Source organism: Aspergillus aculeatus, assembly GCF_001890905.1.
Source record: "Aspergillus aculeatus ATCC 16872 unplaced genomic scaffold ASPACscaffold_12, whole genome shotgun sequence".
Classification (NCBI taxonomy): Eukaryota; Fungi; Ascomycota; class Eurotiomycetes; order Eurotiales; family Aspergillaceae; genus Aspergillus; species Aspergillus aculeatus.
Window position 1 is genome coordinate 87,777 of NW_017962987.1, and position 26,864 is coordinate 114,640.

Here is a 26,864-nt window from a genome sequence, read left to right on the forward strand (position 1 = left end):
CCATCACGTGGCATCGGCTGGTTCTTTATCATCACATGACCTATTCTTCAGGAACCCGGCGGGACAAGATACGCAATAGCCACTGGTCCATTGCAGTGCCCATTGTCATTGCCGGCAAGTGGGATAAAGTCGTGGGTGCCCCTCCTCCGCCTTCGGTACTGATCTCTTTCACCTCTCATCAACAACCACCTTCATTTCTCCACAGTTACAATACACAGAACCCTTTCTCTAAGTTCACATACCGCATAATGTCGGCCAAGGTTCCCAGAAACTTCAGGTTGCTGGAAGAGCTTGAGAAGGGCGAGAAGGGCTTGGGCGCAGGTGAGCATACCTTCACAAACAAGGTGGCACATGACACACAGTCCACTAACGCACTTTCATTTCCATCCCTTAGAGGCTTGCTCGTACGGTCTTGATGATGGCGAAGATATGATGATGAGCAACTGGAATGGCACTATCCTGGGCCCTCCTCATGTCCGCCCCCTCCGCATACTTATTCCCGCCACGATACCCCAGCAGTACTGACTCGACAATGAATGAACACAGAGCGTGCATGAGAACAGAATATACAGTGTCAAGATTCACTGCGGTCCCGACTACCCTGATAATCCCCCTACTCTGCAATTCGTCTCCCGGATCAATCTGCCATGCGTTGATCCCCAAACCGGCAAGGTACGCATAGAGCTACGCTGCGTCATAAACAGGGCCAGGAGTATACTGACTTCTCTATAGGTTGATCCCACCAAGCTCCCTTGCCTAGCTCAATGGAAGCGCGAATTTACCATGGAGACTATTCTGCTCGAACTTCGGCGGTACGCCGTGCCTTGACTCCCTATTCCTCCTCTTTTACATGCAGGTTCTGACTGTGTCACAGGTATATGGCTCTGCCCCAGCACAAGAAGCTTCCCCAGCCCCCGGAGGGCTCTAACTTCTGAGCGACGTGATGCTGTGAGATGACTCGGGAACCGAATGAGGAGTATTCTGGTGGGTTTTGTGCGTGCGGTTTCGTTCGCGTCTTCTTTCGTTTTACTTCTTAGAGCGTGTACAGTCTTTGCATAACGGCGGGCATGGCGTGGTGTCAATCGAAGCCTAGTCGCAATTCATCGATTCTAGAAATCTTTGTCGGTGTGGACTTTCCTGTCATCCTTGCTACTTAGACTATCCTTTCTATGACATTCATCATTAGCTTTGGGGGTATTCATAGATATTGATCGAGTAGGGTCAGGCACAGTCACGGTGAGCGAGATATCAAATCGGCAGGGCACATGGGCGTCCATTGAGAGCACATATGCCGATGCCAATGAGTCGATTGGCGAGTAGGCCGGCGCTACTACATAGATGAGTGGCTTCAGTATAGCTGACCAGCAAAAAGTATCGAGACAGGTCGTGCCCGGGATCGAACCGGGATTACAGGAATCAGAATCCTGGGTGCTAACCATTACACTACACAACCGTGGAAATGAGTCAAGACGAGGTCGTGCCCGGGATCGAACCGGGATTACAGGAATCAGAATCCTGGGTGCTAACCATTACACTACACAACCAAGGTGGTGAGTTCCGCCTCCATAGCTGACTTTATGAAGGTAACTATGATCCCACAGTATTCACGCAACCTAGTCTAACCTCATATTGTTCATCAACTCCAGCAATGATTAGTTGCAGATTAGGGACCATGGTCTGGATTGAAAATTTGCCTTAATATCTGTAAATCTTGGTTTCTTGCCCATACACATATGTCACATTCGCCTTATATCATACGTTGACACGTGATCGCGATTGATATCTTCTCAGTCACATGCTTCCCAGAATATATTTGACATCGACATTGACCGCGTTATCTATTTCACCATGCACAGGTTGGTGGTGCCCAATAAATCCTCAATACACCGATTCACAAGTGCGTACCTCAACAGACAGACCAAGAATGCTCTCCAGGATGAGACTAATGCCCGATTGTCGCGACAGCCCTAGCGCTCTATCGCGCGCTTCTCCGACAATGCGCCAAATTACCTGAAAATCTACCGGAGCGCAATGCATCCAAGCAGCACATACAACTACGGTTCCACAGATACAAGACCCTCGAAAGTCCTTCCAGGGTAGCACATGCCCTGAAAGCGGGATATCATGTACACATAGCCCTCCTTGCTCCATATTCCATCCAGTGCTGACGACCGATTGATTGACCGGCGAATCTACAGGCACTCGACCTGCTCCATGCCGTATCACAAAACAAACGCACCGAAACCAAGCGTCTCAAGACCCTCCTATCCCAGACTGCCGAAGCACAGGAACGTCGGTCCGCGATGCAAAGAGAGCTGAGGCGGCTGAAGCCGGTCAAACCCATGAGCGCCATGGAGCTGAAGAAGGAGGCCAACCGGGAGGCCGCGAGGAGGACCATGTCGCGACACCCCGATGCCATACCGGTTCTTTCGCGTCCACGGCCGGCCGTCAACGGAATACGTCGCATTCCGAAACTCGTGAATGCGCGCGGCGTCCCCTTCCTGCGGATCATGAAACCCCAACCCGCCATCCTCGGGCACATTATCCGGGGCAAACTTCGCAAACGAGAGAGGACACTTCGCGTGCGCAAGAAGTTACAGGAAGAGAGGATCTGGGCCCAGGATGAGGACGAGTGGGATCGATTGACCGGCCAACAAGAACGCGAGCCAACGGCCAGGTGGCGTCATCCCGTTGAAGTATGCGTTATGGACCTCAAACGACGAGTCTCTGAGATGGAACGCAAGGATCAAGCGCTTGCGACAGCCATGTGGAAGGTCGTCCTCGCGGAGCGTGCGTTGGCCGCTAAAGAAGCCGAGGAACGGGCCGCCAAGATGGCGGCTGCGCCAAAAGAGACTACAGAAGGGGGAGAAACGGAGCAGGACTTGAAGTAAGTCGGCCAGCTAGAGCGCGCTATACTACCCAAACGACCTACTTGATTGGGGTTACGTGCGTAGACCACCGAAGGGGATGTCAGGATTGGAGCAGTAACCTTGGCCCAACGAAGAAAGCCCAGGCATAGCTCAAGTAGGCGAGTCCTCTATGCGTTTCTCAGGCAATATACCCCATTCTATCAGGTCATGTTCATAGCATCGAACCATAGCCATATGCCTTTGGAACCCGCCCGGTGTTCTTGATCAATACCCGCTCTATGTATGACACATCTGTCAGACTGGACACTTTCATCTCTTTGGGATAAAGGCTCATCTGGGCGCGACCTGTATGTATACTTGTAAATTGTGACAAAGAGCACATCACGCTTCTATGCGGCGATCTTCATCTTCTCTACAGCAGCGGGCATAGCATCCTCCTCGTCCTCATCAAAGTCTGCTCTGCCAGCCAAACCGCGCTCCCACAGTTGCTTGCCCGTGAGCTTCTTCTCCTCCTTCCCGGGCGCCTTCTTCTGCGCCTTCTTGTCCTCGGCTTCCTTCTCCTCGCGCAGCCTCTTCTCCTCGTCCTCCATCTCCTTCATGAACTTGTCCCGCCACGCCAGGAACGTCTCCCGGTTGACCGCCGTGCCCTGAAACTTCCGGTTCTCCTCCTCCTCGCGCTTGGCCGCCTCCATTTCGCGCTCCGCGTGGATGGCATTGACCCGCTCCGCCATAAGCAGCTCGGCGCTCTCCTTCAGCGCGCTCACCAACGTGAACACCATCGCCATCCCCATGTTCTCTTCGATGGTCGGCTGCAGCGCCTCGAGCAGCCGGTCCTTGTCCTCCGAGACATCGAGTCGGGGGTGTTTCGGTGCATTGGGGGCCGCGGTGATGTCAAGTTCCGGGGCAACGTCCGGATAGTCTTCCGGGTATGACACGTGCAGATTCAGGACTGGCGGCTCGAGCTCTTCGACGTCATTGTCGGGGGGGTCCAGGACGATCGATATCCGATAGGAAGTGTCAGAAATATCTGTAGTTGCAGGTTCTTTCGTCAGCGTCGAGATTCCAGAATTACCGCCCAAACCAGAAAGAAAAAAAAAAAAAAGAACAAGAGTCCTCGGAGCGACTGGGCTAGTTTGCATACCTGTGATCTCCTCGGGGAAAATGGAGTCGAGCACTTCGCGCTCTTCGATCTGATCTTCGCGACCCATCTTTGCTTCCAATGCGCCGCCGGCGGGGGTGGTGGTGGAGGGGTATTCGGTTTCGTGGGGTGAGTGAAAACTCGTTGCTGAGAGATCGTAGCTCTCGGATTTGATGGTTGACAAGCACTAATAGCAATAGAACATGTAGTACATGAGAAGAAGCACCAAGACCGCTTCGCGTTTTCCTGATTCGATAATCCTGAGCTAAAGCATAGACTGATCGGTCCCTCTTCAATCCGGCATGGAGTAGAATGTTGCGGTCGACGTGCAAACAGCACAAACAGATAAGGCAGGGCCCGGCCGTCCCAAATTTATCCCGCCCGAAAAGGGAATTTCTATGCTCCGCCTTGGAAAAAAAGATCCAACAAGATCCAATTGCTATACTTTTCTTCCTCTTCCCTGAGGTTTCTTCTTTCTGCAATCATATTCTTTACATCTTATGACCTATCAATCGACGAGCACACACCCATTTTAGACCTCTCACATTAACATGGGCAAGTCCAGGCCTCAGAAACAGAAGAAATCCTCCAAATCTCGCGAGAAGTCCCTCCTCGGCGTCGGTGGTTCGGTGAAGCAGTCGCAGAACAAGATGAACGAAGACCCCACCCAGCTCCTGGACCAGGCGACGATACTCATCCAGACCGGCCAGGCCGATGCCGCTCTACAATTAGCGCAGCAAGCGCTCGACAGCTCGCCCGCGGGATCCCCCTCATACCTGTCAGCCTTGATCGCCGTCGCAGAGATCTACGTCGAACTTGGAGATATCGACACCGCCAGAGCCCATTTCCTGCGCGCAGTCGAAGCCGATCCCAACGGGACGATACCGGAGTCTCAGGGCGGAGGCGCGGAGAAGTTCTTGTGGCTGGCCCAGTTGAGCGAGGAAGGCGGAAAGGATAGTGTCCAGTGGTTCGAGAAGGGTGTCTCCTCGCTCCGACATGCGATCCAGCAACTAGAACAGAACCCCGGCCCTCAGGAGGCGGCCGAGTTACTGGAGAAGAAGCGCAAGATGGCCAATGCCCTATGCGCCGTGGCGGAGATCTACATGACCGATCTTTCGTAAGTTGAACATTCCCCCCCCCCTTCCCGGCTTCTTCCCATCCCGCGGCGGCTGCGAGGAGGAATTTCTTGTACTGACGTATTGTAGCTGGGAGGAAGATGCAGAGAACCGTTGCGAGACGCTCATCACGGAGGCTCTCCTCGTTGAACCCAATGGACCCGAGGTCCTCCAAACCCTGGCTTCCATTCGAATCTCGCAGCTACGGACAGACGACGCCAAAGCAGCACTGAGAAGGAGTCTCGAGATCTGGAAGGACCTGCCCCCGGAGGACCCTAGTATCCCAGACTTTGCTACCAGAATCAGTCTTTCTCGTCTCTTGATGGAGGTTGCGCTGGAGTTTGAGGCGTTGGAGGTCTTGGAGCGGTTGATCCTGGAAGATGATCAGAGTATCGAGGCTTGGTATCTAGGCGGATGGTGCTTATATCTCCTGGCTGGGAAGCAACAAGCCCCTGCGGATGACGAGGAGGAAGCCGATACCCCAGAGGCCAAGCGCCTTGCATCGCTCGTTGCCAGTCGCGAATGGCTCAAGCAGGGTCTGGCTCTCTATGAGATCCAGCAGTACGAGGATGAGAGGCTCAAGGAGCATGCGCTCGAACTGGTTCAGGAGATGAACCAGGAACTGGGCGAGGAGATAGAGGACGAAGAGGCTGAGGGCCAGGAAGGTGAGGAAGGTTGGGAGGACGAGGAGATCGAGGTGGACTCAGACAGTGACCACGAAATGGCTGACTCCTGAATACAACAAACGCTGCATGTCCATGTTACGAACCCCCCCCCCATTTCCCTGTCATGATACCACCTCAAAAGTCATGTTATTCTTGCTCAAAATACCAACGAATCTAATAATAACTTGGATGAGCACCTCATGTTGAAGCGAATTCACTAAAACCTCTTGGTTCATTGTCCATTCCATTATCGTACGGACCCGGATAAAGTAGTACCCGAGCGCGCTTCCCTTCCCTCCCCCCCGGAGATAATCAAAGCCAATTTTGTCCCGGCCAAGCACCTTCGGGGTGGCAAAACTGAGCTCAATGTGAGTTGGGGAAAGAAAGGGTTGTTTTAGCGGTCGCTGGAAAGTGCCCCTCCCTTGTCTTCCGTCAAAGGATGGACCTGGAATCAGCGCCCAGCGGGAAAAGCTCGTCGTCGTTACAGACCCCAGTCGCCGCCGTCGCCGTTGAGATGACTTCCGCGGATGTAATCGACAAGCCAGCCACGGCGAACGAGGACCCCACCGCCACTGCCACCAAAGGCGAGATGTCTCAAGTCGAGTTCGAGACCGACAGTGACGCTTCGGGCGAGGAGTGGGAAACCCAGTCTCTCTACGGGGACGCCATTGAAGTACTGCGAGACGAGCAACTTCGCGATGGAGGTAAAGTCAAATCCAACTATACAAATGCCTTCCCAGGCGCCCTCTCGCTGTGTGCAGCCCAAGGCCCACCCGCTAACTGCGCCGCGCTTGAGTATCTATAGTCCCCGATGCCTGTACTTTGGAGGAGGCTATCGCGTACCGAAAGCGCCTCCATGAAATCGGCAAGGCTGCGTTCGTCGAAGAGACCATCGCAAAGGAGACGGTCACTGCGAAGAAGCTGTGCACGGCGTTCGGCATCCAGCCCCCGGGGTTCCTCGAAGGTGCCCCCGACGAGGCCTACCACCCTCTCCTCGCGATCGCGATCTCGCGCGAGTTCTCGAGACGTCCGAAGCTCCCACAGTATAATACCATCGATGATGCGGTGAGGTTGCTGAAGGAGTCCAAAAACATCGTCGTGCTGACCGGCGCTGGCGTGAGTCATCCCTCGCCCCCCTCCCCCTGGGGTGCACCCCTGCTTTTGTCGCGCAAGAGTCTGCGATATACTGATGCGAATCTTGTAGATTTCCACCAGTCTTGGGATCCCCGACTTCCGCTCCAAGGATACCGGGTTATATTCACAGCTCGCGCATCTGGGCCTGAGCGATCCGCAGGAGGTGTTCGACATTCATGTGTTTCGCGAAGACCCCAGCATCTTCTTCTCGGTTGCCAAGGACATCCTCCCCACGGAAAAGAAGTTCTCGCCGACGCACGCGTTCATTCGCCTGCTGCAGGACAAGGAGAAATTGTTGACCAATTACACCCAGAATATCGACAACATCGAGGCCAATGCCGGTGTTGCCGCGGAGAATATTGTCCAGTGTCACGGCTCGTTCGCCACCGCGACATGTGTCAAGTGCAAGTTCCAGGTGTCCGGTGACGAGATTTTCGACGAGATCAAGAAGGGTGCCATCCCCCAGTGTGCCGCGTGCCGTGACCGAATCGCAGAGGAGACGGGAGCGAAACGCAAGCGCAGCACTACCGGTGTGCACCGAAATCGCAAGGACGACTGCGGCGACAGCTCGGATGATGAATACGAAATTCCGTCCCCCGGTGTTATGAAAGTGGGTTTGCGCGCTCTCTTTTTTCTTTCTTGCAAATTCTCTTCACCCGGCGTCTTGCTGACAGGCAATTAGCCCGATATCACGTTCTTTGGCGAGGATCTTCCGGATGAATTCGGTCGTCGCCTGCTTCACCACGACCGCGAGCGGGTGGACTTGGTCATTGTCATCGGAACGTCTTTGAAAGTGGCGCCTGTCGCAGAGGCCCCCGGCGTGTTGCCTCGTCACGTGCCTCAAATCTACATCTCTCGGACTGTAAGTCCTACTTCCTTGAATCTAAAACCACCCCCAGGCTGACGGATCTGATAGCCCGTGACGCATACGGAGTTCGATATTGATTTGCTGGGTGACTGCGACGTGGTGGTCTCCGAGCTCTGCCGCCGGGCCGGGTGGGAGCTCAAACACGAGATGATTCCGGAGGATGAGAAGGTGGAAATTTCGCAGGTTGAAGGTTACGAGTCACGACATGTGTTTCGGGTTGTCGGCGCATAGCGGCGGTGTTTTGTGTGTTGCTAGCCATCCCATCTCTGGCTCTCAGCTGGTTTCGAGAAACGGCGTACATGGGGTTTGGTTTTGCATTGTGGGTTTTGATATCACCAAAAGGGAAGGACAGGCTGAGAAGGACAGGCTGTAAAGATTGATGGACGAAGACATACACTTACTGTTATCATCAAGCATGTTTTATTATCTTTCTGCGACTTAGAATGTATCTATTCTTGTTTCCGGCTCCGACTCCGGCTCCATAGGAGACCTGTTTGTTACAATTGTTACAATGATAAAATATCATTACAAGTGCTTGCATAGATTCTTACCTCGTACACAAAACAAACGTCCAGTCTCATTCGAATTTGTAGAAGAGCATTGTGGTTCCTCCACCGTTGAGCAGGGCTGGACAGTTGGAAGGTGTCGACGACAAACGGGATCCCCAAATCCAGCGGATCATGAGAAAAAAAATTGATTCCGCATCTCTCACTGACCAGACAAGCGCATCAACGCTCCCTATCAGAGAATTGACCAGATTGCAAGTCTTTCCTCTCTGTGATCTTTCTCAGCAGTTGCAGTACTGCAGTCATTGAAATAGTTCGACCAGACAGCTGTGGCGCGAGGCCCAGCGCAAGCCCTCCGAAGATTACGATGGAATACCTGATCCGCTTCGCCCAGGTCCACGAGTCTTTCCGACAGCCTGAGATCCAGGCGCTGGCCGACTTGGCCGGCATTGATCTCGAGTTCGTCTACTACGATAAATATGTATGTTTCATTCTGATGAAGATGAACCTGTCCTACACTCCTCTTCCATATCACCTACAGATTACCGCCAACATAATTTTCTCTATCTTCCCCCGCATCAACAAAAAAGCTTAAAGCAGCCAAAATGAACTAATGAATCCATCCTCAGTCCCCATTCTGCGTCATCAGAGTCCCCGATGAAGCCGCGGCGCGCACGCTCATCGCCCGCAGTATCCTAGCAAAGGACATCTTCGAGCTCTGGGGCTATGGCACCAGCCTGGACGAGGTGCACGCGGATGTCCGCAGGCGGACCACCGAAGCCCGCTGGGCCGACTTCCAGACGGACTCGTTCCGCTTCACGGTCGACAGCTTCGCGGGCAAACGCAGCAACGACAAGAAGCGCGAAATCATCCAGTCGTTCTCCTTCCTCGGCTTCCAGGGTCCCATCCGCATGAAGAACCCGGACCAGGACTTTTGGGTTCTGGAGGACTACGGCTGGGATGTAGCTGCCACTGACGCTGCCACTGCAACTCCCGAGGGACGCAGCAGCAGCAGCACCCCCATCTTACGCCCCGTTCCAGAAGGCCAGGAACCCAAGCGGATCTGGTTTGGTCGCTGGCTGGCCAACAGTAGCCGCGACGTGATCAACAAGTACGACCTCAAGAAGCGGCGGTACATCAGCACGACGTCCATGGACGCGGAGCTGACGCTGATCACGGCGAACATGGCCCACGCGGCGCCGGGCAAGCTGTTCTACGACCCGTTCGTCGGGACGGGTAGCTTCCTCGTGGCGATGGGCCACTTCGGGGCCCTGAACTTTGGGTCCGACATCGACGGCCGCAGCTTCCGCGGCAAGGAGATGATCGAGCGCGGCGGCACCATGGGCGTTCTCGCCAACTTCCAGCAATATGAGATCGTCGGCCAGTTCCTGGATGTCTTCTCCTCCGATCTGACGAATACGCCGCTGCGCGCGCAGCCGTTCCTCGACGGGATCGTCTGCGATCCGCCGTACGGGGTGCGCGAGGGGTTGAGGGTGTTGGGGAGGCGGGAGGGGCTCCGGAACGAGGAGGTGATTATCGATGGGGTGCCGGCTCATCTGTATGTTTTTCTTTCTTTTTTTTTTGGTTCTTTTGCTTGAGTGGTGGTGACTCTACGGGAGAAGAGCCCCGTTTCGCTGATCGTGTGTATACAGTCGACCCGGTTACATTGCTCCGAAGAAGCCCTACGGCTTCGAGGCCATGCAGAACGATATCCTCAACTTCGCCTCTCGGACTCTCGTTATCGGTGGGCGCATGTGCATGTGGATGCCTACCGCCAATGACGAAGATCTCGAGCTAGACACGCCCATGCACCCGAACCTGGAGGTTCTGAGTGTGTCCGTTCAGCCCTTCTACAACTGTGAGTGGAACCTTCTGCCTTCTTCCAACATCATTCCAGGGGTCAAGGACAACAGCACTAACAGCATCTCAGGGTCCCGTCGACTCATCACCTACCGTAGACTCCCCAAAGGACAAGTATCGGATGTGTCCAAGGGACGCAGCAGACTCGACTCAGAGGGCGTCTATGCCGATCAATTGAATTCCTTCAGAAAAAAGGTACGTTGCCTTTTATCACCTCCCCCGGATTATCCATATAGGATCCACGTATACTGACTTAAGAAATAGTACTTCACCAAAAACCCGCAGTACGACAACAAAGAACCCAGATCAGGCAGCGCAACGCCGGCCCCATGATACCAGAATAGGCTCTAGTTTGCATTTATCTCAAAAACCCATTATGTTATGCTCATCATACTCACACCAAGAACCTGGAATGGATGCATAAATAAATACCATATAAACCTGGCGATAAAACCCCAAACCCATGTCTATTCTATATACGGCACTGTACTATACCTCTATACCAATAAAACCTAAAGCCTCCCCCTGGCCCCAACCCCAAACCCCACCTCCAAATCCACCCCCTCCACCTTCTTAACATTAACAACCTCCCTCGCCAACTCCTCCCTCAACCCGCGCGCCAACGCCTCCCCCTCCTCCTCATCCAGCTCCTCCCTCTGCCCCCGCCCAAACATCACGAAACTCGGCCGCGCAGCAGCAGCACTACCACCACCCGACGCACTGCCCAAATCCGGTCGCGGAATCACATGAAAATGCACATGCGGAACCTGCTGCGCTGCTCGGACGCCTACAAGCCCCCAACCCACCCCCAGTGTCCGGGTTAGCTTTAGCTCTGCTGTGCTTACGATGTGGCTCTGTCCCTCTCCACCATCGAATAAACCGAAGAAAGGAAAAGCAAACAAAACGCACCGTTATTCTGCACCACATTCCAATGCCAGTCGGCTGCTGCTGCGTCCGCCCCGAAAAGCGTACGCATCACTACCCGCGAGAGGATGGGGAGCCATTGGCCGATCTTTTACTCGGTCAGCTTTAGCTTTATACAGTACACTACCAACCCGAACATAGCGGGACTAGTTCAATGGGGTCTGCTTTGATGATGGGGGTAGGTAGGCAAAGGACTGACCTCCCGACTAACCCCAACCCCCACATCGCCCAGCTTCTCATAATGCTCCCGCGTGATAAGGAGGAGATGGCCCCTCGTTAGGGGCATGATGTCTAGGAAGGCGAGGAGGGACGGGGTCGAGAGGATGAGGTGGGTCGTACTCGTACTCGTATCGAGATCTGAATGTGGGGGGATCGACACGGTCGCTGGGTTGGGGACATTCTTGGGATTTGTGTCTAGGTGGTGTTGGCGGAGGAACGTTGTCGGGGGGAGAGGCGGGTATGTGTGGGCGATGGTGCAGAAGGGGCATGGGGATGAGGAGCTGGAGGACGGAGTGGAGTCCATGGGGGCTGTGATTGTTGCTTGCTTGGGTCTAATTCCAATTCCAAGTTGATGGGATTGAGTTGACTTGGTATAGTTGTTGTATGATGAGTGGATGTTGGGTGCCACCGACGGGTGTGGCCACGATCTAAACATATATATATAGTTCGTGCCGTGCTGCTTGGGAGCTGCAGCTGTTGCTGCTGGGATTGAGAGTAAGGTGCCAGGAAAGCTTATCCGATTGCTTCTGCGACACCGCCAAGAATTAGCAGGGGTTCCAGATTACTCACGGAAGGCTCTAGTCATGAAGGAGGTGGTTTGCATGCTGGTGAAGAATGGAAAGTAGAAACAACAAATGAATGTGGTGGCTGGCGGGGGTGCCGAATCCCTCGCTGCCTCGGAACCTCGGTTCTACAAACGGCATGGCGGCTGCTATCGCCAGACCCAGTAAAGACCTTGTCTATCAACGCCAGTACGATTTCTACCAACAGGAAACCAACCAACCCAAGTATACTCTTCAATAAACTCATCCCGAATAGTCATTCCATAGTTACCATTAAGCAAGCTGCTCTGATTTTCTACCCGTACACGTAGGAACTTCAAGAAGAAGCCTCGGTGCTTACCCGGTCATTATTCAGGACATGTGCAATTCATGATCAACACGCAGTGACCAATTATCCGTCCAGGTCTTGAGCATACATATCTCCACAGCAGAGAGACCTAGCACGCACTGTGGGAAAAGAAAGATGCAAGACAAGGAGATTTAGCAGTCGCTGTAAGCAAAAGTAGAACCAAAAATGGAACAGAGAGTTGAAATAACACTGGGAGTAGAACCTTCGACCTTGATGTGTCCGATGCACATAGCACCCAGGGTCAAGAAGGAGAATATTTAAAGTTAGGTATCAGCAAGTACAACCCAGGACACGACCAAGAAAACAAGCCGAAGGAACTAGAGAAGAACTCGAACACAAGGCAGAGGAGAAAAGCGCCAGACACCCTTGAAGCGAACAATGCAAACATCCGCAAGCGAAAACAGGAAAATGCCGTCGTAAACATATGCAAGAGGTGCCCTTATACCATCAGAAATAAAATACCATCATATGGATCAACCAACTCCTATTGTGGGTCGTTTTGTCGGATGCCGGTTTAGTATCGTCACGAGGAGACGCTCTTCTTACTCCTTTTCTTGAATGAAGTGGTAGGGTTCTGACATAGAGCTGGTAATGTAAAGTTGGTGGTACTTCTTCGCCCATTGCCGGGTAAGGATGGATGCTGGAAGGAATGTCAGTAATCGTAGGATGGCTCAACTGGGACAGTGTGCTCACCCTTCAAGAACTTCTTGCTAGCGTATTTCTTGAAGAACGCATCGTGGGATACGGGTCTGTGAAGGTAATCGATCATCAACCGGAAGACGGGGTCGATTTCCTCTTCCGTGTATCCAGCATAGTGAGCCAAGGTGGCGTCCTACCATGCGTTAGTGTGCGGAGTAGATAGCTGATGATAGCGAAACTTACCCAAGGCCCCCGAGCGAGGATAAGGCGAGCCAGGTACATTGCAGCGGCCGCAACATGGCTCTGGCGGTACTCCATAAATCGGTGATCCAAAAGGCTAATTTCCATGAGGTACTTTCCAAGAGTACGGGTTTGAATGTCGTAGTTATCTGCTTTGGAAATGCGGCGGAGGAAGTTCATCGGGTTGGGATAGCTCATGTTGTATTCCAGCGTGGCGAGAATGTGACGTTCAGCGTCCAAGATCTCCTTGTCCGAAAAGGTCTCATCGGCGATGTGGCTGAAGTTCGCGACGTGGGGTGAGAGGACTTCCTCGTACTTGGATGCGATAAACATAGCAGCGACACCAACCAATTGAAGACGGTCCAGGGCGACCACTTCCTCAGACAAGAAACGGTCGATGATGTTCACAGCAAGGAACAGGGTTTCGGGGAGTAGGCGGAAACGAGTGTGAACTTCGATGAGCCAGTCGACAAGGATACCACGCATTTTCCATTCCAAGTCAGGCTGATGGTCGATGTAGTCAGGATTGGGCAAGGTCTCCTCCTCAAGCACTGCAAGATAGTCGAAGATCTCAACAACGTATTCGGCGGCCATCAACGGGTCGTCGAGGTCTTCAGCGTCCAGATCATCCACAAGATCTTCGGTGGGCTTCTCCAGAACCTTAGGATCAATAGGTGCCTGGGCGTTCTCATCCCGAACCTGTTCCGTTACTGGCTTCTTTTCCTTCTTTTCGACATTGGCCTTCTTCAATGGTGGTTCCTCTGGCACTGCCTCTTTCTGCTGCAAGTTGCGGGTCGTGGTCCGTCTCGGCTGGTTTCCACCAATTCCAGATCCGCTACCAGGACGTTTCGGTTCTGCGGGCTGCTTCTTCGCGGTGTCACTCTTGACTCCAGGGTTGGTGCGTGCCGGGTTCGTTTTGGTGGGTTTCTGAACGCCTCCGGTCGGCAGGTTGTTCTTGGGTGCCAAGGGAGCTTTAGTCGCAGCCGGTTTTTTCGCCTCCTTTACTTCGCCATTCTCTGTCTTGCCAACATTGCTCACATCTCCCAGAGCCGCACGTCGTCTCGTAGTTCCGGTAGTGGTGGCGGTGGCAGCCTTCTTGGTCTGTAGGGTTGGTTTCTTGGTGGCGGCGGCAGTGGTGTGGGCGTCACCGGACGACAGGGCAGCAGCCTTGGCCCGGGTCAGGCGTGTCGACGGCCCGTTCTCATCGTTCTCGTTCATGGCACCTCTCGTGCGGAGGCTTCTGGCCTGCAAGGACATTAGCATAAGAAACTCCGTACACGCGAGGCAGAACGCCAGGGTGCAGTTTCCGCACGGTTGGTAAACAGTCGACACAACAGACGCGTCACTTGGTCAGAGGATCCTTACCGGAGGCATATTGTGAGAAAGGAAAAGGGTGAGAGGAAAGACTGAAGAAGAACAAAACAAGTTATGAGGTGCCTATAGCAACTGCGAGCTCCCAGTTAGCTAGTGTCTAGTCAGCATTCCCGAGACGATGACCCCGGTGGAGCTCAAATACCTGGAAGACTGGGAGACGGGAATCGTACGTGCCACGCGTGATTATTTGCCCAACCGCAATATATTAGGCTCAATGCAAGGCTCTGCAAGCTACCAAGCCAGATATTTGAGAGTTATCCGGGTAATGCAAGTTCCAGATAGTCGCATATAAGACCTTGTTGACGTTATTGACAAGGTCTGGAGGGTTGAGTTGAGTTGGTCACGTAATTTTCGCGCTGAATTCGAGGCGTACGGTCGGTCGGGCGCGAGAAGATGGATGTCGACGTGTAGATTATCGACAATGACACGAGAAACAGGCGAGATTTGGCGGCTTCAATGGGTGGTGTCGAGCCCCCTTGGAGGAGATGATGTTGATAGAGAAGTGTAGTCTAGGGAAAAGGTGGTCGAGAGGTGACAGGGCAAAGGCTATGTTTGGCCCTACTCTTAGCGTGGAAAAGCCCGGCCAAGATGGGAAAAGATGCCCCACTCCCGTAACAGCACAACCCAGTTGGCAATGGGTAGTAGCAGATGATGCCGGAGCTGTACCACGCACGTATGTATTGTTGATGCAAAGTGAAAAGGGTTTGCTTAGCGTCTGCAAAGTGAATCGATGGGATAGATGGGTGGACAGGTAGTCGATATTTATGTTTATGTTTATGTTGATGTTTATGTACGAGGGGAGGTGAGGGGAGGGAGAAGTGAGTGAGTGGTTTAAGGTAGGAGTGGAGAAGAGATGGAGGACCAGGTTTTGGGGGGAGGGAGGAAGGAAAGAGAGGCTTACGGGATAGTCTACAAAAGCAAACAGAAAGGGGGGTGGAAGAGGGGAGGAGCAAAGGAAGGGCGGCTCAAGATCGATATATGTATGTATGTTATGTATGTAAGTGTCAAGTGGATGTATGACCGACGTAATTGCTCTGCAAAAAGGCCTGTGCGAAGGTGCGGTAAGGAATGGTATTGATACGGTCAGGGAGAAGAGAGAGTGCATAAATTGCTGTACTACGAGTAGTGATGGTGGTGGAGAGAGAAGAGCGGAGAGAGCGTCATCCATCGATCTCAGTTTCCATGGTTGATGCCTGAGTTAATCCAAGGCAGGAAAGACACCTGAACCTGCTGGCCTCCAAGACGCCCGTCGCGACCTCGACCGTGATGCTGCGCGGCCACGACCGCCAAAAACACTAGTGCATCACTACGGCAACCAACCTCTACCGGTCTGTCGTGTCGCGATCTCATCACGTGCCGGTGCTGTGCCACGATTAGTCATCTTTCACAGGCTCCCTGTTCCTGTGGCGGTGGGAAGGACATCAGGTGACATATAGCCCAGCCACACCGTTCAAACCATGTTCGACATTTTTGTTCCGGGTGGACAAGGAAGTGCTGCAATCATCCCCGGGTTCTCACAACACTTGCAATTGAGCGGGGTGTTGTCTCGGTGGTGTCACTCGACGTGGTCTTCATCTTCCACTTGCTCTGTGCCGGGTTTCTTTTGATTTTTCTCTGAACGAGAATGCCCAGTCACTAATCTTCTACCTCGACCTTCCGCTATATTCAAGATAGCCATTGCGGCATTAGCCTGAACACCCGACTGCGATCCATTGACCTTCCAGTCTGTCCTCAAACTCCATATCGCAGTCTTCTTCTCATCATGCTACAACCTCGCATGGCCTTGACGGGCTTGCGCCTGCCCTTCAGATGCCTGTCCTCCGCTATTGCACCCCGAGCATACTCCACCGCCCGCGAAACCGGAACTCCTTCCGCTGGCGAGACTCCCACTTCAGCCTTCGATCCCAACATCACCTTTGCTCCTCCGCCCGTGCGTGAACAGTCCGGTATCCAGGTCCGCAGGTACAAACCCCGCACACCCGGTCTTAGACATTTGCGAAGGCCGATCAATGATCACCTCTGGAAAGGACGTCCCGTGCATAGATTGACTTTCCCCAAACGAGGTCAAGCCAAGGGTGGTCGTAACAACACGGGTCAAGTCACGGTCAGACATCGTGGTGGTGGTCACAAGCGCCGTATTCGTATGGTCGACTTTGCGCGCGCCGCACCAGGCCCGCACGAGGTGGAGCGCATCGAACATGACCCCGGTCGGTCCGCTCACATTGCTCTCGTCCGGAGCAAGTTGACCAGGAAGCTCACTTATATTCTTGCCGCCGATGGGATGAGAGCTGGTGATGTGGTCGAGAGCTACATGGCCGGAATTCCGGAAGAACTCTGGAAGAGCATGGGAGGAGTGGTGGATCCTGGTGTGTTGGCCGCTAGAACCGCTTGGAGAGGAAACTGCCTGCCTCTGCACATGATTCCAATTGGTACATTGATCTTCAACGTCGGTCTCCGTCCCGGCAAGGGCGGCCAGCTGTGCCGTAGCGCTGGTACCTTCGCCACGGTCATCGCCAAGGGTAGTGATGAACAGGCCCGGTACGAGGAGAACCTGAAGAAAGATCAGGAGGGTGAAACTGAAGTCAAGCGCATGACTCAAAAAGAAAAGCAAAAGCGGGAGCGCATTGCTTCCCACATCACGATTCGCTTACAAAGTGGTGAAGTTCGCCTGATTCACAAGGATTGTTGTGCTACGATCGGTGTTGCCAGCAATCCCAACTACCAGTACAGACAGCTTGGAAAGGCTGGTCGTTCTCGTTGGCTGAACATTCGTCCTACCGTCCGTGGTCTCGCCATGAACGCCGCTGAGCACCCTCACGGTGGTGGACGTGGTAAGTCCAAGGGTAACGTGGATCCCAAGAGTCCTTGGGGTATGCCGGTATGTATTCCTCAATCAATATACCCGGGATGTTTTCACTCGGTCAGTTGGCTAACATTCTTTTCGTACAGGCGAAATCCGGTTACAAGACTCGTCCCAAGTGGAAGATCAACAAGGCCGTCGTCGTGCCCAGAGTTCGCAACCAGGGCAAGCGTCGCCGTGGATACAGCTAGACGCTCTATCATGTACATTCTGTTTTACCTTTCCCTCGATTTTCCCTCATGCGGCAGGCATTATGTTCGAAGTGTGACTCTACTTCTCCGTGGGAAAGGTGCTGGGGTGGGCACAGTCAGATTGCTCTGATTCACTTGCCCAAGGCCCCTTCTCATTTGCATTCGGTTGTATGTACTTTATTTCGTCTCCGGCATGGCTTTTCCTCGAGGGTTTTAGATATCTACTTTGGTTACACTGCTTTCCGTCCGGGTCTTATGGAAATGTCCATCTTCATATTCTCTGGCGTTGTTTTTGTATACTACTGCTGCTGCTGCTGCTACATGGTTAAGAAATCCAAGATTCAACTTTTATTCCAAGCTACGTCCTGATGATTTAGTACCAGGTTGATGTAGAATCAGCATGGCGTTGCCCAATGAGAGAAGGTGGTCCTTGCTCATCTTAATAATGGTCGCCGTTATTGTTCCGCGAGTCGTGAGCGAAGAACAATCGATCCCTGGTGAACGGCATTCATTGGATTGAAACTCATGAAACTTGCCAGTGGGACCCTAATTTGTATTTCTCTAAAAGAATCAGTAGCCTTCAGTTCCAGCAAAGAATTTCTCCAGATCAGATCAAAGGCCAGAAGTCATCGACTCCCAGCCTTCCAAACGCCCTGTGGTGGCCAAAGGTTACTAACCAGGAACGACTTCGAATCGACGATGTGCCTAGAAGCCTCCTGCTGACTTAGCGATAGTTTCACACTGACAGCGACATTTGACCTCTATCGTTAACCAGAAGTCAATGCCGTACCAACTTTACTACATTCCCTAGTTGTTTGTCCTGCGAATCGAGAGCCAGTCTCCGCCGACCGGTTCCGCTGTGTTCCTCTTTCTGCGTCATTCCTTTCCTTGCTTGTTCCTTACACGCGCCTTCGGCCATGACAGATTCGAACCGCCCCCCACATAATCTCTCCAATCCTCACCCTTCGTCATCCTCGCAGGACTTGCAGATCCCTTCTACGACGCACGAGACCGGACACAGCGATGCAGACAGCCACTATGTACCGCGTCCGAAGCGCATTGCCTGCGTACTTTGTCGGAGGCGAAAGCTGAGATGCGACGGGAAGCGACCCAGCTGCGGCACTTGCTCCCGTCTCGGCCATGAATGCGTTTTCGACGAAGTTCGCAAGAAAAGCGGGCCCAAACGAGGTTATGTGAAACAGTTGGAAGCGCGATTGGGTACGTTGACTTCGGAGGACACAACCCTTCTGGCGCCTGGCTGGCGTACAGATTCTGAGCTGCCCCTCTCATACTGACATTCCACTTCCCACGTGCAGCGCAAGTCGAGAACCTGTTGAAGAATCAGAAGACAAATCCACCACTAGACCAAGGGAGTGGCTTCCCCGGCGCAGTCACAAACCACTCAACCGATATCTCCGAGATCCTTTCTATCATTAATGAATCGAGCGAGTTTCAGCAACACCATGATCGAGTCTCCGACCCGTTCCCCGCTCAGGCGTTCCAGCAAGCTGGCCCGACCAACTCCCCGGACTATGGCATGGAGATGATAAGTCTTGGCCTGGAGGAGCCTCTTCCGAGTCAAGAGATTATTGATGAGCTGTATGTCTGCAGTGTATCGCCTTTTGCTTCCGTGTTCACTCTCTCACTCTTTCCAACAGAAATGAGATATACTTCGAGAAAATCCATCCTGGGATTCCCATACTACATCGTCCTAGGCTACTGGCGGCCATGAGCCTTGGCCCCAGCACACGACCTCCGTTGTGCTTGCAATATATTATTTGGAGTCACGCGGCATCCATCAGCGACAAATACTCCAGCTTGCATTCGGTATTCTACGAGCGAGCCCGCAAATACGCCGAGGCGGACGAACTGAAAGGGCTGGGTGAACATGCGGTGTCTTTAGGTCACTGTCAGGCTTGGGTGCTCATCTGTACCTACGAGTTCAAGATGATGTTCTTCCCTCGAGCGTGGTTGAGTTCTGGGAAAGCCGCAAGGCTGGCTATCATGATTGGGTTGAATCGGGTCGATGGGGAAGGTATCGATGTGAAGCAAACATTGACTGCTGCAAAAGACTGGAATGAAAAAGAGGAGCGACGGCGGGTATTTTGGATGGCGTATTGTGCCGACCGGTTTGCGAGCATTGGCACTGGGTGGCCTGTCGTTTTCGACGACAGAGATGTGAGTTGCGACCTAGTGTATGTGTGCTGAAAGAGTACGTCCAACTGACATGACCCCACAGGTTTTGACTAACTTACCAGCCTCTGAAGAGGCTTTTCTCAAGAATCAGCCCCAAGACACAGTTTCTCTAGAAGCTGCGCACGCGGGAGAGGGCATGCCTACCCTGTCTGCTTTCGGGGGCGTGGCCTTCATGGCCAGCATCTTTGGCAAGAACCTTGCCCACCTTCATCGGCCTAATCCACACGATGACGATCACGACCTCAATGGAGTCTATTGGCAGCGACACAGGTCCCATGACAACATTTTGCTCCATTTCTCTCTCACCATGCCTTCTCATCTGCGATTATCCGTTGGGACAACCGACCCTAACGTCATCTTCTGTAACATGGCCATCCACACGGCCACCATCTGTCTCCACCAGGCGGCCATCTTCAAAGCGGAAAAGAACAAGATGCCAGGGCCCATTGCCACCGAAAGCAAGAGAAGATGTATCTTGGCTGCGGAGCAGATCTCGAACATCTTGAGGTTGAGCAGCCATGTCGATCCCAGCAAGGTGAGTTTGAGTTCGAATTCAAACTTATTTGGCATTAACACATCTTCAGATGAATGTCCTCACACCCTTTTGCGTTTACGTTGCGGCACGCGTCTTTGTACAATACCTGAAATTCCGGCCCGACGACTCGGCCGCCCGTTCATCCTTACAATTCGTCTTCTCCGCACTTCACCTACTGAAGACCAAGAACCCGCTTGCGGAATCGTTTATCTTTCAGCTGGATCTCGATACCGCAGGTACGGTGTTGTCCGACTTCAATCAGTCGAAGAAAGCATGCTTCATGAGAGCGGGTCTGCAGCGAGACGCCGTAAGCTCCGTCCCTTTCTTTGAAATCTCATAGGATCATTGGGCGCTAATCGGCCTCCTTCCCCCAGGCTTTCACCGAGAGACGCTACTCCAGCGACTCATCTCTACTGAACGTCAGCCAAACACGAGTCCAGCCTGACCCAGACCCCTTCGACGCATCGCAAGGAAGCTGCGGCTCCAGCTCCCGGTCCTCTTCAGTCGCGCAGCAGATCCGCCTCGAAGTCCGCCAAGCCAACCCCTCGCTGAGTGACGCAGCAGCAGCAGCCCACCGGCACAAAAGACATCGCACCCAACAACAGCCCCCAACGTTCGGAGACGAGATCCACACCCCTGACCGAGACCTGAGCCATCCCGTGGTGGTTGACTACAGCGGCGGCAGCAGCAGTGTAGATCTGCGCACTGACTCGCTCTCCCCAGATGTGCACTCATCCTCCGCCACCTCATCGTATACGCGCCTGAGCCCCCAGCAGCCGCCTGGGCTCGCCAACAACAGCTTCATTGCCACCCCAGCCAGCTCCCTCGATTCGGCTGCGGCAGCCTGCAACACCAACTCAACCGCAGCAAACCTCATGTTCGCCAATCCGGCGATCCCACTGGACGCTGGCGCTGGGTATCCCGATGTCTTCGCCGGGGTCCCGCGCTGGAACGTGAATGCCCTCGCGTTTTCTGGGCTCGATGGATCCACCCTGGACAACAGCATGTCCGGCGGTCTGGACGGTCTCAGCGAGGCCCAGTGGGCGCAGCTTCTGACCACGAACTGGGATGCCTACCCGGATCCGAATATTCTGCCTTGAGAGAGTGCCAGCCCATTTGCATATGCGAATTTGAAACAGAAAAGAATGATGATCAATCACTATAGAGCCGCTGGGCGGGAACTATCACGAGACTCACGAATTGTACATTCATTGATATGTGGGAGGGTGGGGGGATATTGAGTTGAGTTAGCATTTGGACATACCATACCCCATGAGATAATCCATATCAAGAATCAATATAGCCAATGCGTCCTACAGTTTCGTAAAACGTTGTACTAGGTTTTCGTAATTCCTTTGTACTTTTTACAGAATAAGACTTGTGGCATTCGTCCCATATTTAGCAACTGCGTAAGGAAGAAAAAGTGCAAACTGACAGTAATCATCCAAGAACCATATGCGACCAGAACCAGCAAGACTTGCCTCAACAACGCCATACAAACGCCTGAAAATGGATGACCACCAGGGTTGCACACGATAACCCTCTACGGTGGAGGGGGCATCATGCATTGTCTCTCGACAAACACAACATCATAAGTTTCATCTTTTGCTGGGGGAGCAGCAGCAACAACAACAACAACAACACCTTGCAATTACAAATTCCCCCCAGCTGCCCCCACGATCCTCAATCCACCATGACCACTGCCATCGGCGGTGGTGGAATACGCCAGCCAGTACCGCGAGGGATGCCAGGCGACGGCGGGGATGCCGGAGTTGGCATTGCCGCCGACGGGGACGGTGTAGACGGACTCGCCGGTCTCGGCGTGGAAGACCTCGAGCCCGTTGCCGCCGCAGCCGACCTCGTCGCAGGCGCCGACGAGGAAGCGGCCGTCGAAGCTCCAGCTGACGCCGCGCACGGCGCCGCCGTTGCTGCTTGAGACGGTGCGGCGGCAGATCCAGTCGGTGGTGTCCCACAGCGAGATCAGGGCGTCGCTGCCGCCGACGGCCAGGTAGCGGCCCGTCGGCGCCAGGGCGATGGACAGGCAGGCCGACGTGTGCGCGTGCAGGGTGTGCAGCAGGGAGAAGCTCGGGTACGAGAGGATCTTGACGGTCCCCTCGCCCGTCGTCGCGAAGAGGTGCAGGTCCGGGGCGGCGGCCGTGGCGATGTGGTGCGAGAAGGTCGTTGCGTTGGTTTGGACGGGTTGCTGGTGGGGTTCGAGGGCTCGGTAGATGCTTGTGGGAGGGGTAGCCGTGGTTGCTGTGGGGGGTTTGTCGGTGAGGAGGGTGGTGGTGGGCGTCGGCGTGGAGAGGGATTCAATGGAGATGGGGATGAGGGTGTCGTCCTAAAAATCGATGCACTCGTCAGCAAATCGGGGTGGCTGTTGCTGCTGCTGCTGCTGCTGCTGCTGCTGCTGCAGGCCTATACCAACCTTTCTTCCCACGATAAGGGTGCTCCCATCCGCAGACCAGGACAGCGTGAACGCCTCCGTGCCCACATCCAACCGGCTCACACATGTCTTAGACCGCACATCCCAGAACCGCACCGTACCGTCTGTCGAGCAACTGGCCAGTTCCGAGTCCCGCGTGGGGTTGAAGACGACCTTCTCGATGCCGGCTGTGTGGCCGCGCAGTTCGGTGGAGTATTTGACTTGCGAGCGTTCGGGGTTCCAGATTCGGAGGGTGCGGTCGGCGGACCCAGTTGCAACTAGCTGGCCTGTGGGGTTCCAGGCAATTGTTCGGATACTGTGTATGTTCAACCGCAGTCGGCTCGTATCAGTAGTAATCCTGGATCCATGATGCTTTCATTGCTTCATGTCGTCGTCGCCGGGGGAGAGCGGAGCGGAACACGCACGTATGAGATCCCGGTCCCCGCGCAACAGGATCATGGTAATTCTGAGTCTTTAGACTCCCAAAGTTGAAGGCAAATCGGTCTTTGGGGAGTAGGTTCCGGCGAGGAGGAGGGGGCGCCATTGCGCGATTGACGGTGCTGCGGTGCTGCTGTGGTTGCTGCTGCGGTGCGGGCACTGGCAGATTTGCGATTGCGGCGGGCTGCCAATCCGATGGAAAGCCCCGAGGGGCTGTTTGTTGTTGGTGAGGTTGAAGTGATATTCACACACAGAAAAGCGGAGCGATCAGTCAACGGGCTGCGGGCTTCAGTTGAATTAGAGTAGTTGGAATTGAGAGAGTGGGACGTTTGGCAGCAGAAGATGGAAAGCTGGAAAGTGAGCTTTCAAGTGCCGCGACGCGGAGTTCCAGTTCCTACTATCATTGCCCGCACCTCGGTGATTGGTCGGATCCCGGAGCTGTCTCATTGTATGCGCACGTAGTAGTTATACAGTACATATGTTCTTGGGACTGCAACTTATGCTCTTGATTATTGATCTAATCGCAGGAAGCCCCATTAATTCTAGTTCATCTCAGGCTACTACTGACTATCGATAAGCTCCTACCTGTCAAGTCGATCCCAAGCAACCCCATCCGTATATACTGGATAATCCACAGCGGAATCCGGTCAGGTGACCGGCAAGGCCATTGAATCCCTTCTCCATGAAATATACTTGGATCCTCAACCAATAGTACAGAAAAGCCACGGTACAATCCTTTCAGGTTGATTTCACTGCTGGTGGTAAAATTAATCGGTGCTGTATAGAAGTATAGCAGTTTATTTCCGTGATCTTGTGTACCAGCGAAACTGAAGCGACCGATAAAACTCTCCGGGCTGGATCGCATCCGAACTTTTTTCAGTCGTGCTTAAGGAAGAACGTATTGAACAATTCCAAGGCCAAACAACAAGAATCGCTCTCAACTCGTCTCTATTAAGCTCCCTCGTCATGCTAGAATTCAACGATGATGCGTCCAGACGCGAAAAGTGCTTCACCAGTCTAGGACAACTGCCGCCATTCATCGATCCTAAACAGCCACCAACAAGAAAAGTCCCGTTCTCGGCCATTCTGGGCCACCCTTTCGTCCATACTGTATGTTGGCCCACAATACAATAGAGCCTTACTAACAATACCACCAGGTCGAAGTCACATTACCCAAGGAGGCATACACCACCATCCAAGCATCCTTGGACAGTAAATTACAGAAGCTCCGCTATGCGCGGGTGTTCATGTCCTTGTCGTCTCTACTGGAGACGGAGTTCTTCAACACCTACATCAAGAAAGGTGAACCTCATTTGCTTCAAAGATCACTTAGTGGTGCCCTGATGATGCTGATCGCCTCGCAGGAAACATTCTCATGATATCTGAGGGCCGATCAGGCTCAGACAGCGTCTTCACGCTCCGAGATGGTGCCTCCGCCCCCCAACTCTAGTCCAACGTATGAACAAAGTTCACTAACTAGATCCCCAGGCATCTTGAAACTCGAGCTCAGCAGAGAGATCTTCGAGCGAACCGGTCTAACCGGCAAGCCCATCCGCAGCGGCGGCAGGAAACACGCAAAAGAGCGATACAGTACCGCCCCCCCCTCCTTCCATTGCCTACCAACCATCAACTTGAGAAGCTAACCCTCGAACCAGTCATCGAACTCAACCTCCGCTTACCATCGATGCTCCACGGCAAGAAGGGCTTCAAGCGAATCGAATGGGCCTTCCAAAACGTCCTTACTCAATCCGTAGCCTGGCTCTTCTTCGATCTTTCATCCGAGACTAACGGCATCGCCGACGGTAAATCAACACCCACCCTTTTCCCAAAACCAAAACCTATCCTCGACGTCTACTACGTTTCCCCAAAGCTAAAATACGAGCACCAGACGACCTATCCCTCAAAGGCAACCACCCGCAAATCCTCCCCTGCTCGCCCGCCATCACCGAACACCCGCAAATCCTCGTCCCGCCTCTCGACACCCTCAAACTTCAGGACTCCTCCACCGCAGCAGCAGCCGCTACCCACCAAGCGGAATTGCAGAACCAATGCACCGAGGTCTCCGAATGGCTGGCGATGGTCTCCCTCGGCTCGCCGCGCGTCACCGCCGCCGACGACGTGGATCCGTACCTGAGCCGCTACAGCGTGCCGGACGCGGACGAGGCCCAACCCAGCGACCTCGTGTCGCTACGGTGGCGCGGCCTGATCCCTTCCAAATGGATCGTGGGGTTGCTGGTTCATCTACTGTGCGTCTTCTCTGGATCACCCCACTCCCAACTCACTCTAAAGAAACGACTACTGACACCACGGTGGTAGGCGGGAGACGGCTGCCGGTGGCTCCGCGGCATCATCCGCTTGGTTCGCCATCTCAGCGAATGCGCTGGGCCGGGAGGCGATCGAGGCACGGGATGGGTATTCGCTTTTGGTGCTTCCGGCGTTGATGATGGCTGCTGCTGCGCCTTCGGGGCCCGAGGATGAGGAGAAGGTTGGCAAGGATGCAATTGCGGCTGCTCGGCGCTCGGGGCGGCACTTTGTCAGTTGGGAGTTTGTGGGAGCGTCGGTCCTACAGTAACGTAACGGGGTTGGTTTTCTGAATACCTGTTGGAAACGTGTAGTTGATTATACTACCCTGGGTTGGAGAATTGTACTGTACACTCACACAACAAGGTTTATTCTGCATGTATAGAGATGAATGGACACTACGATATCTGACACATGCCGATGATGAGGAGGTGATAGCACATCATACCCAAAAAGATTTTCAAAGGAAAATGACACCAGTACTTCCCAATACAATGCCTGAACCCCCCATTCCATAAATCATACCCAACACAAACCCCAACGCTCAGATGATATCTCTCGTTAAACCAATGCATATTACAAAACCACAAACCAATCACCCGACAAGGTCATGGACCACATCTTGCAGAACCGGTCGGTTTCCAAGGACCTTATTCCCGCTCATCAATTTCGCCCCCTTCTTGGCCGGCTTCCTCAGACCCTGGGGCGTGAGTCGTGCCTGCACGGGACTTAGCGGTTTGCGGACGCCGGAATTCCTGCCACCAGCACCAGCACCAGCACCAGCACCAGCACCAGCACCAGCAGAAACAGGGAAGTTCTTTTTGGTCGGACTCGGCGTTGTTGCTGCTCTTCCAGGTACCGACGAAGCCTGTGTTGAGCCTATATAGTTGTCGGATTCGAAGAGGTGATTTTCGAGGGCATTCTTCGGCAGGTCGTAGATCCACCCGCGGTCTTGGACCAGCTTCACGTACTTGCCGAGGAGCTCGTTGCCGTTGCGCAGTGTGCTCTTGCTGCCGACCACGAGCAGCTTGGTGCGTGCGCGGGTCAGGGCGACGTTGACGCGGCGCCAGTCGCGGAGGAGGTCGCCGACGTGGTTGTCGGCGTTGCTCCGGACGCAGCTCAGGATCACGATCTCTTTGTCCCGGCCCTGGAACTTGTCGGCGGTGTGCATCTCGAGGTCCGGGAGGTAGCGGCTGAGGTTGAGCTTGAGGAGGGACAGTTGGCTGCGGTAGAATGTGATGACACCGATGCTCCGCGCGGGGATGCCGCAGGATATGAATGCCTCCACGAGCTGGGTGCAGAGCTTGGCCTCGGTCGGATTCACTATCCGGGAGCCGTTGGTTTCGTCCAGCGCAGGCGCGGCAAGTGTGTCTGTGTTGACCAGGCGGGTTTTGGCGGACGGATCGACGAGATCACGCAGCCAGCAGCGGCCTTGGCTTGTACCCAGGCAGATC

The 26,864-nt window shown here is 53.9% G+C and overlaps 12 protein-coding genes and 2 non-coding genes across 14 annotated transcripts; 8 read left to right on the forward strand and 6 right to left on the reverse strand.

Moving 5' to 3' along the window:
• Nucleotides 1-144: 144 nt before the first annotated feature.
• On the forward strand, nt 145-1,187 carry ASPACDRAFT_79949 (E2 ubiquitin-conjugating protein MMS2). Its single transcript, XM_020205523.1, has 5 exons — nt 145-321; nt 395-474; nt 547-672; nt 733-812; nt 875-1,187. Exons 1-5 carry the CDS (start codon nt 249-251, stop codon nt 933-935), a joined length of 420 nt encoding a protein of 139 aa, XP_020054154.1. The 5' UTR covers nt 145-248; the 3' UTR covers nt 936-1,187.
• A 194-nt stretch (nt 1,188-1,381) lies between these two features.
• Nucleotides 1,382-1,453, reverse strand: ASPACDRAFT_t235. The gene has a single exon. It is a non-coding gene; the product is annotated as a tRNA-Gln (tRNA).
• A 19-nt stretch (nt 1,454-1,472) lies between these two features.
• ASPACDRAFT_t234 lies at nt 1,473-1,544 on the reverse strand. The gene has a single exon. It is a non-coding gene; the product is annotated as a tRNA-Gln (tRNA).
• Nucleotides 1,545-1,848: 304 nt separating this feature from the next.
• On the forward strand, nt 1,849-2,891 carry ASPACDRAFT_62092 (LYR motif-containing protein; the record flags this gene model as incomplete). Its single annotated transcript, XM_020203758.1, has 3 exons — nt 1,849-1,897; nt 1,966-2,126; nt 2,199-2,891. 3 exons carry the CDS (start codon nt 1,849-1,851, stop codon nt 2,889-2,891), a joined length of 903 nt encoding a protein of 300 aa, XP_020054155.1.
• Nucleotides 2,892-3,259: 368 nt separating this feature from the next.
• On the reverse strand, nt 3,260-4,078 carry ASPACDRAFT_45115 (RWD domain-containing protein; the record flags this gene model as incomplete). Its single annotated transcript, XM_020201549.1, has 2 exons — nt 3,260-3,897; nt 4,012-4,078. The coding sequence occupies 2 exons, from the start codon at nt 4,076-4,078 to the stop codon at nt 3,260-3,262; spliced, it is 705 nt and encodes a 234-aa protein (XP_020054156.1).
• A 580-nt stretch (nt 4,079-4,658) lies between these two features.
• ASPACDRAFT_53414 (ACL4 family protein) lies at nt 4,659-5,859 on the forward strand (the record flags this gene model as incomplete). The annotated part of the gene is made up of 2 exons (XM_020202747.1): nt 4,659-5,125; nt 5,214-5,859. The coding sequence occupies 2 exons, from the start codon at nt 4,659-4,661 to the stop codon at nt 5,857-5,859; spliced, it is 1,113 nt and encodes a 370-aa protein (XP_020054157.1).
• Nucleotides 5,860-6,122: 263 nt separating this feature from the next.
• ASPACDRAFT_1872107 (putative histone deacetylase SIR2) lies at nt 6,123-8,329 on the forward strand. Its single transcript, XM_020197993.1, has 5 exons — nt 6,123-6,492; nt 6,594-6,904; nt 6,993-7,532; nt 7,605-7,784; nt 7,839-8,329. Exons 1-5 carry the CDS (start codon nt 6,228-6,230, stop codon nt 8,019-8,021), a joined length of 1,479 nt encoding a protein of 492 aa, XP_020054158.1. The 5' UTR covers nt 6,123-6,227; the 3' UTR covers nt 8,022-8,329.
• A 164-nt stretch (nt 8,330-8,493) lies between these two features.
• ASPACDRAFT_1872111 (tRNA (guanine-N2-)-methyltransferase) lies at nt 8,494-10,716 on the forward strand. Its single transcript, XM_020197994.1, has 5 exons — nt 8,494-8,777; nt 8,926-9,854; nt 9,949-10,154; nt 10,227-10,351; nt 10,421-10,716. Exons 1-5 carry the CDS (start codon nt 8,664-8,666, stop codon nt 10,487-10,489), a joined length of 1,443 nt encoding a protein of 480 aa, XP_020054159.1. The 5' UTR covers nt 8,494-8,663; the 3' UTR covers nt 10,490-10,716.
• Nucleotides 10,669-11,886, reverse strand: ASPACDRAFT_1857841 (uncharacterized protein; the record flags this gene model as incomplete). The annotated part of the gene is made up of 3 exons (XM_020197574.1): nt 11,280-11,886; nt 11,066-11,168; nt 10,669-10,943 (listed from the first exon to the last, which is right to left on the reverse strand). Exons 1-3 carry the CDS (start codon nt 11,733-11,735, stop codon nt 10,669-10,671), a joined length of 834 nt encoding a protein of 277 aa, XP_020054160.1. The 5' UTR covers nt 11,736-11,886.
• Nucleotides 11,887-12,318: 432 nt separating this feature from the next.
• Nucleotides 12,319-14,536, reverse strand: ASPACDRAFT_79952 (B-type cyclin nimE). The gene is made up of 4 exons (XM_020205524.1): nt 14,456-14,536; nt 13,094-14,335; nt 12,905-13,043; nt 12,319-12,851 (listed from the first exon to the last, which is right to left on the reverse strand). Exons 1-4 carry the CDS (start codon nt 14,462-14,464, stop codon nt 12,754-12,756), a joined length of 1,488 nt encoding a protein of 495 aa, XP_020054161.1. The 5' UTR covers nt 14,465-14,536; the 3' UTR covers nt 12,319-12,753.
• Nucleotides 14,537-15,968: 1,432 nt separating this feature from the next.
• Nucleotides 15,969-17,865, forward strand: ASPACDRAFT_79953 (mitochondrial 54S ribosomal protein uL2m). Its single transcript, XM_020205525.1, has 2 exons — nt 15,969-17,342; nt 17,414-17,865. The coding sequence occupies exons 1-2, from the start codon at nt 16,227-16,229 to the stop codon at nt 17,513-17,515; spliced, it is 1,218 nt and encodes a 405-aa protein (XP_020054162.1). The 5' UTR covers nt 15,969-16,226; the 3' UTR covers nt 17,516-17,865.
• A 636-nt stretch (nt 17,866-18,501) lies between these two features.
• On the forward strand, nt 18,502-20,475 carry ASPACDRAFT_1819 (putative C6 transcription factor Prf; the record flags this gene model as incomplete). The annotated part of the gene is made up of 5 exons (XM_020197191.1): nt 18,502-18,733; nt 18,832-19,114; nt 19,174-19,693; nt 19,755-20,246; nt 20,296-20,475. Coding segments are annotated over 5 exons (1,707 nt in total), but the record flags the coding sequence as incomplete, so codon positions are not given.
• Nucleotides 20,476-21,620: 1,145 nt separating this feature from the next.
• ASPACDRAFT_1889748 (WD repeat-containing protein) lies at nt 21,621-23,448 on the reverse strand. Its single transcript, XM_020198548.1, has 3 exons — nt 23,097-23,448; nt 22,675-22,987; nt 21,621-22,587 (listed from the first exon to the last, which is right to left on the reverse strand). The coding sequence occupies exons 1-3, from the start codon at nt 23,213-23,215 to the stop codon at nt 21,898-21,900; spliced, it is 1,122 nt and encodes a 373-aa protein (XP_020054164.1). The 5' UTR covers nt 23,216-23,448; the 3' UTR covers nt 21,621-21,897.
• A 627-nt stretch (nt 23,449-24,075) lies between these two features.
• Nucleotides 24,076-25,681, forward strand: ASPACDRAFT_45124 (ribonuclease P protein subunit p40; the record flags this gene model as incomplete). The annotated part of the gene is made up of 7 exons (XM_020201550.1): nt 24,076-24,219; nt 24,267-24,411; nt 24,474-24,536; nt 24,598-24,699; nt 24,765-24,911; nt 24,998-25,355; nt 25,426-25,681. 7 exons carry the CDS (start codon nt 24,076-24,078, stop codon nt 25,679-25,681), a joined length of 1,215 nt encoding a protein of 404 aa, XP_020054165.1.
• Between the last annotated feature and the right edge of the window lie 1,183 nt (nt 25,682-26,864).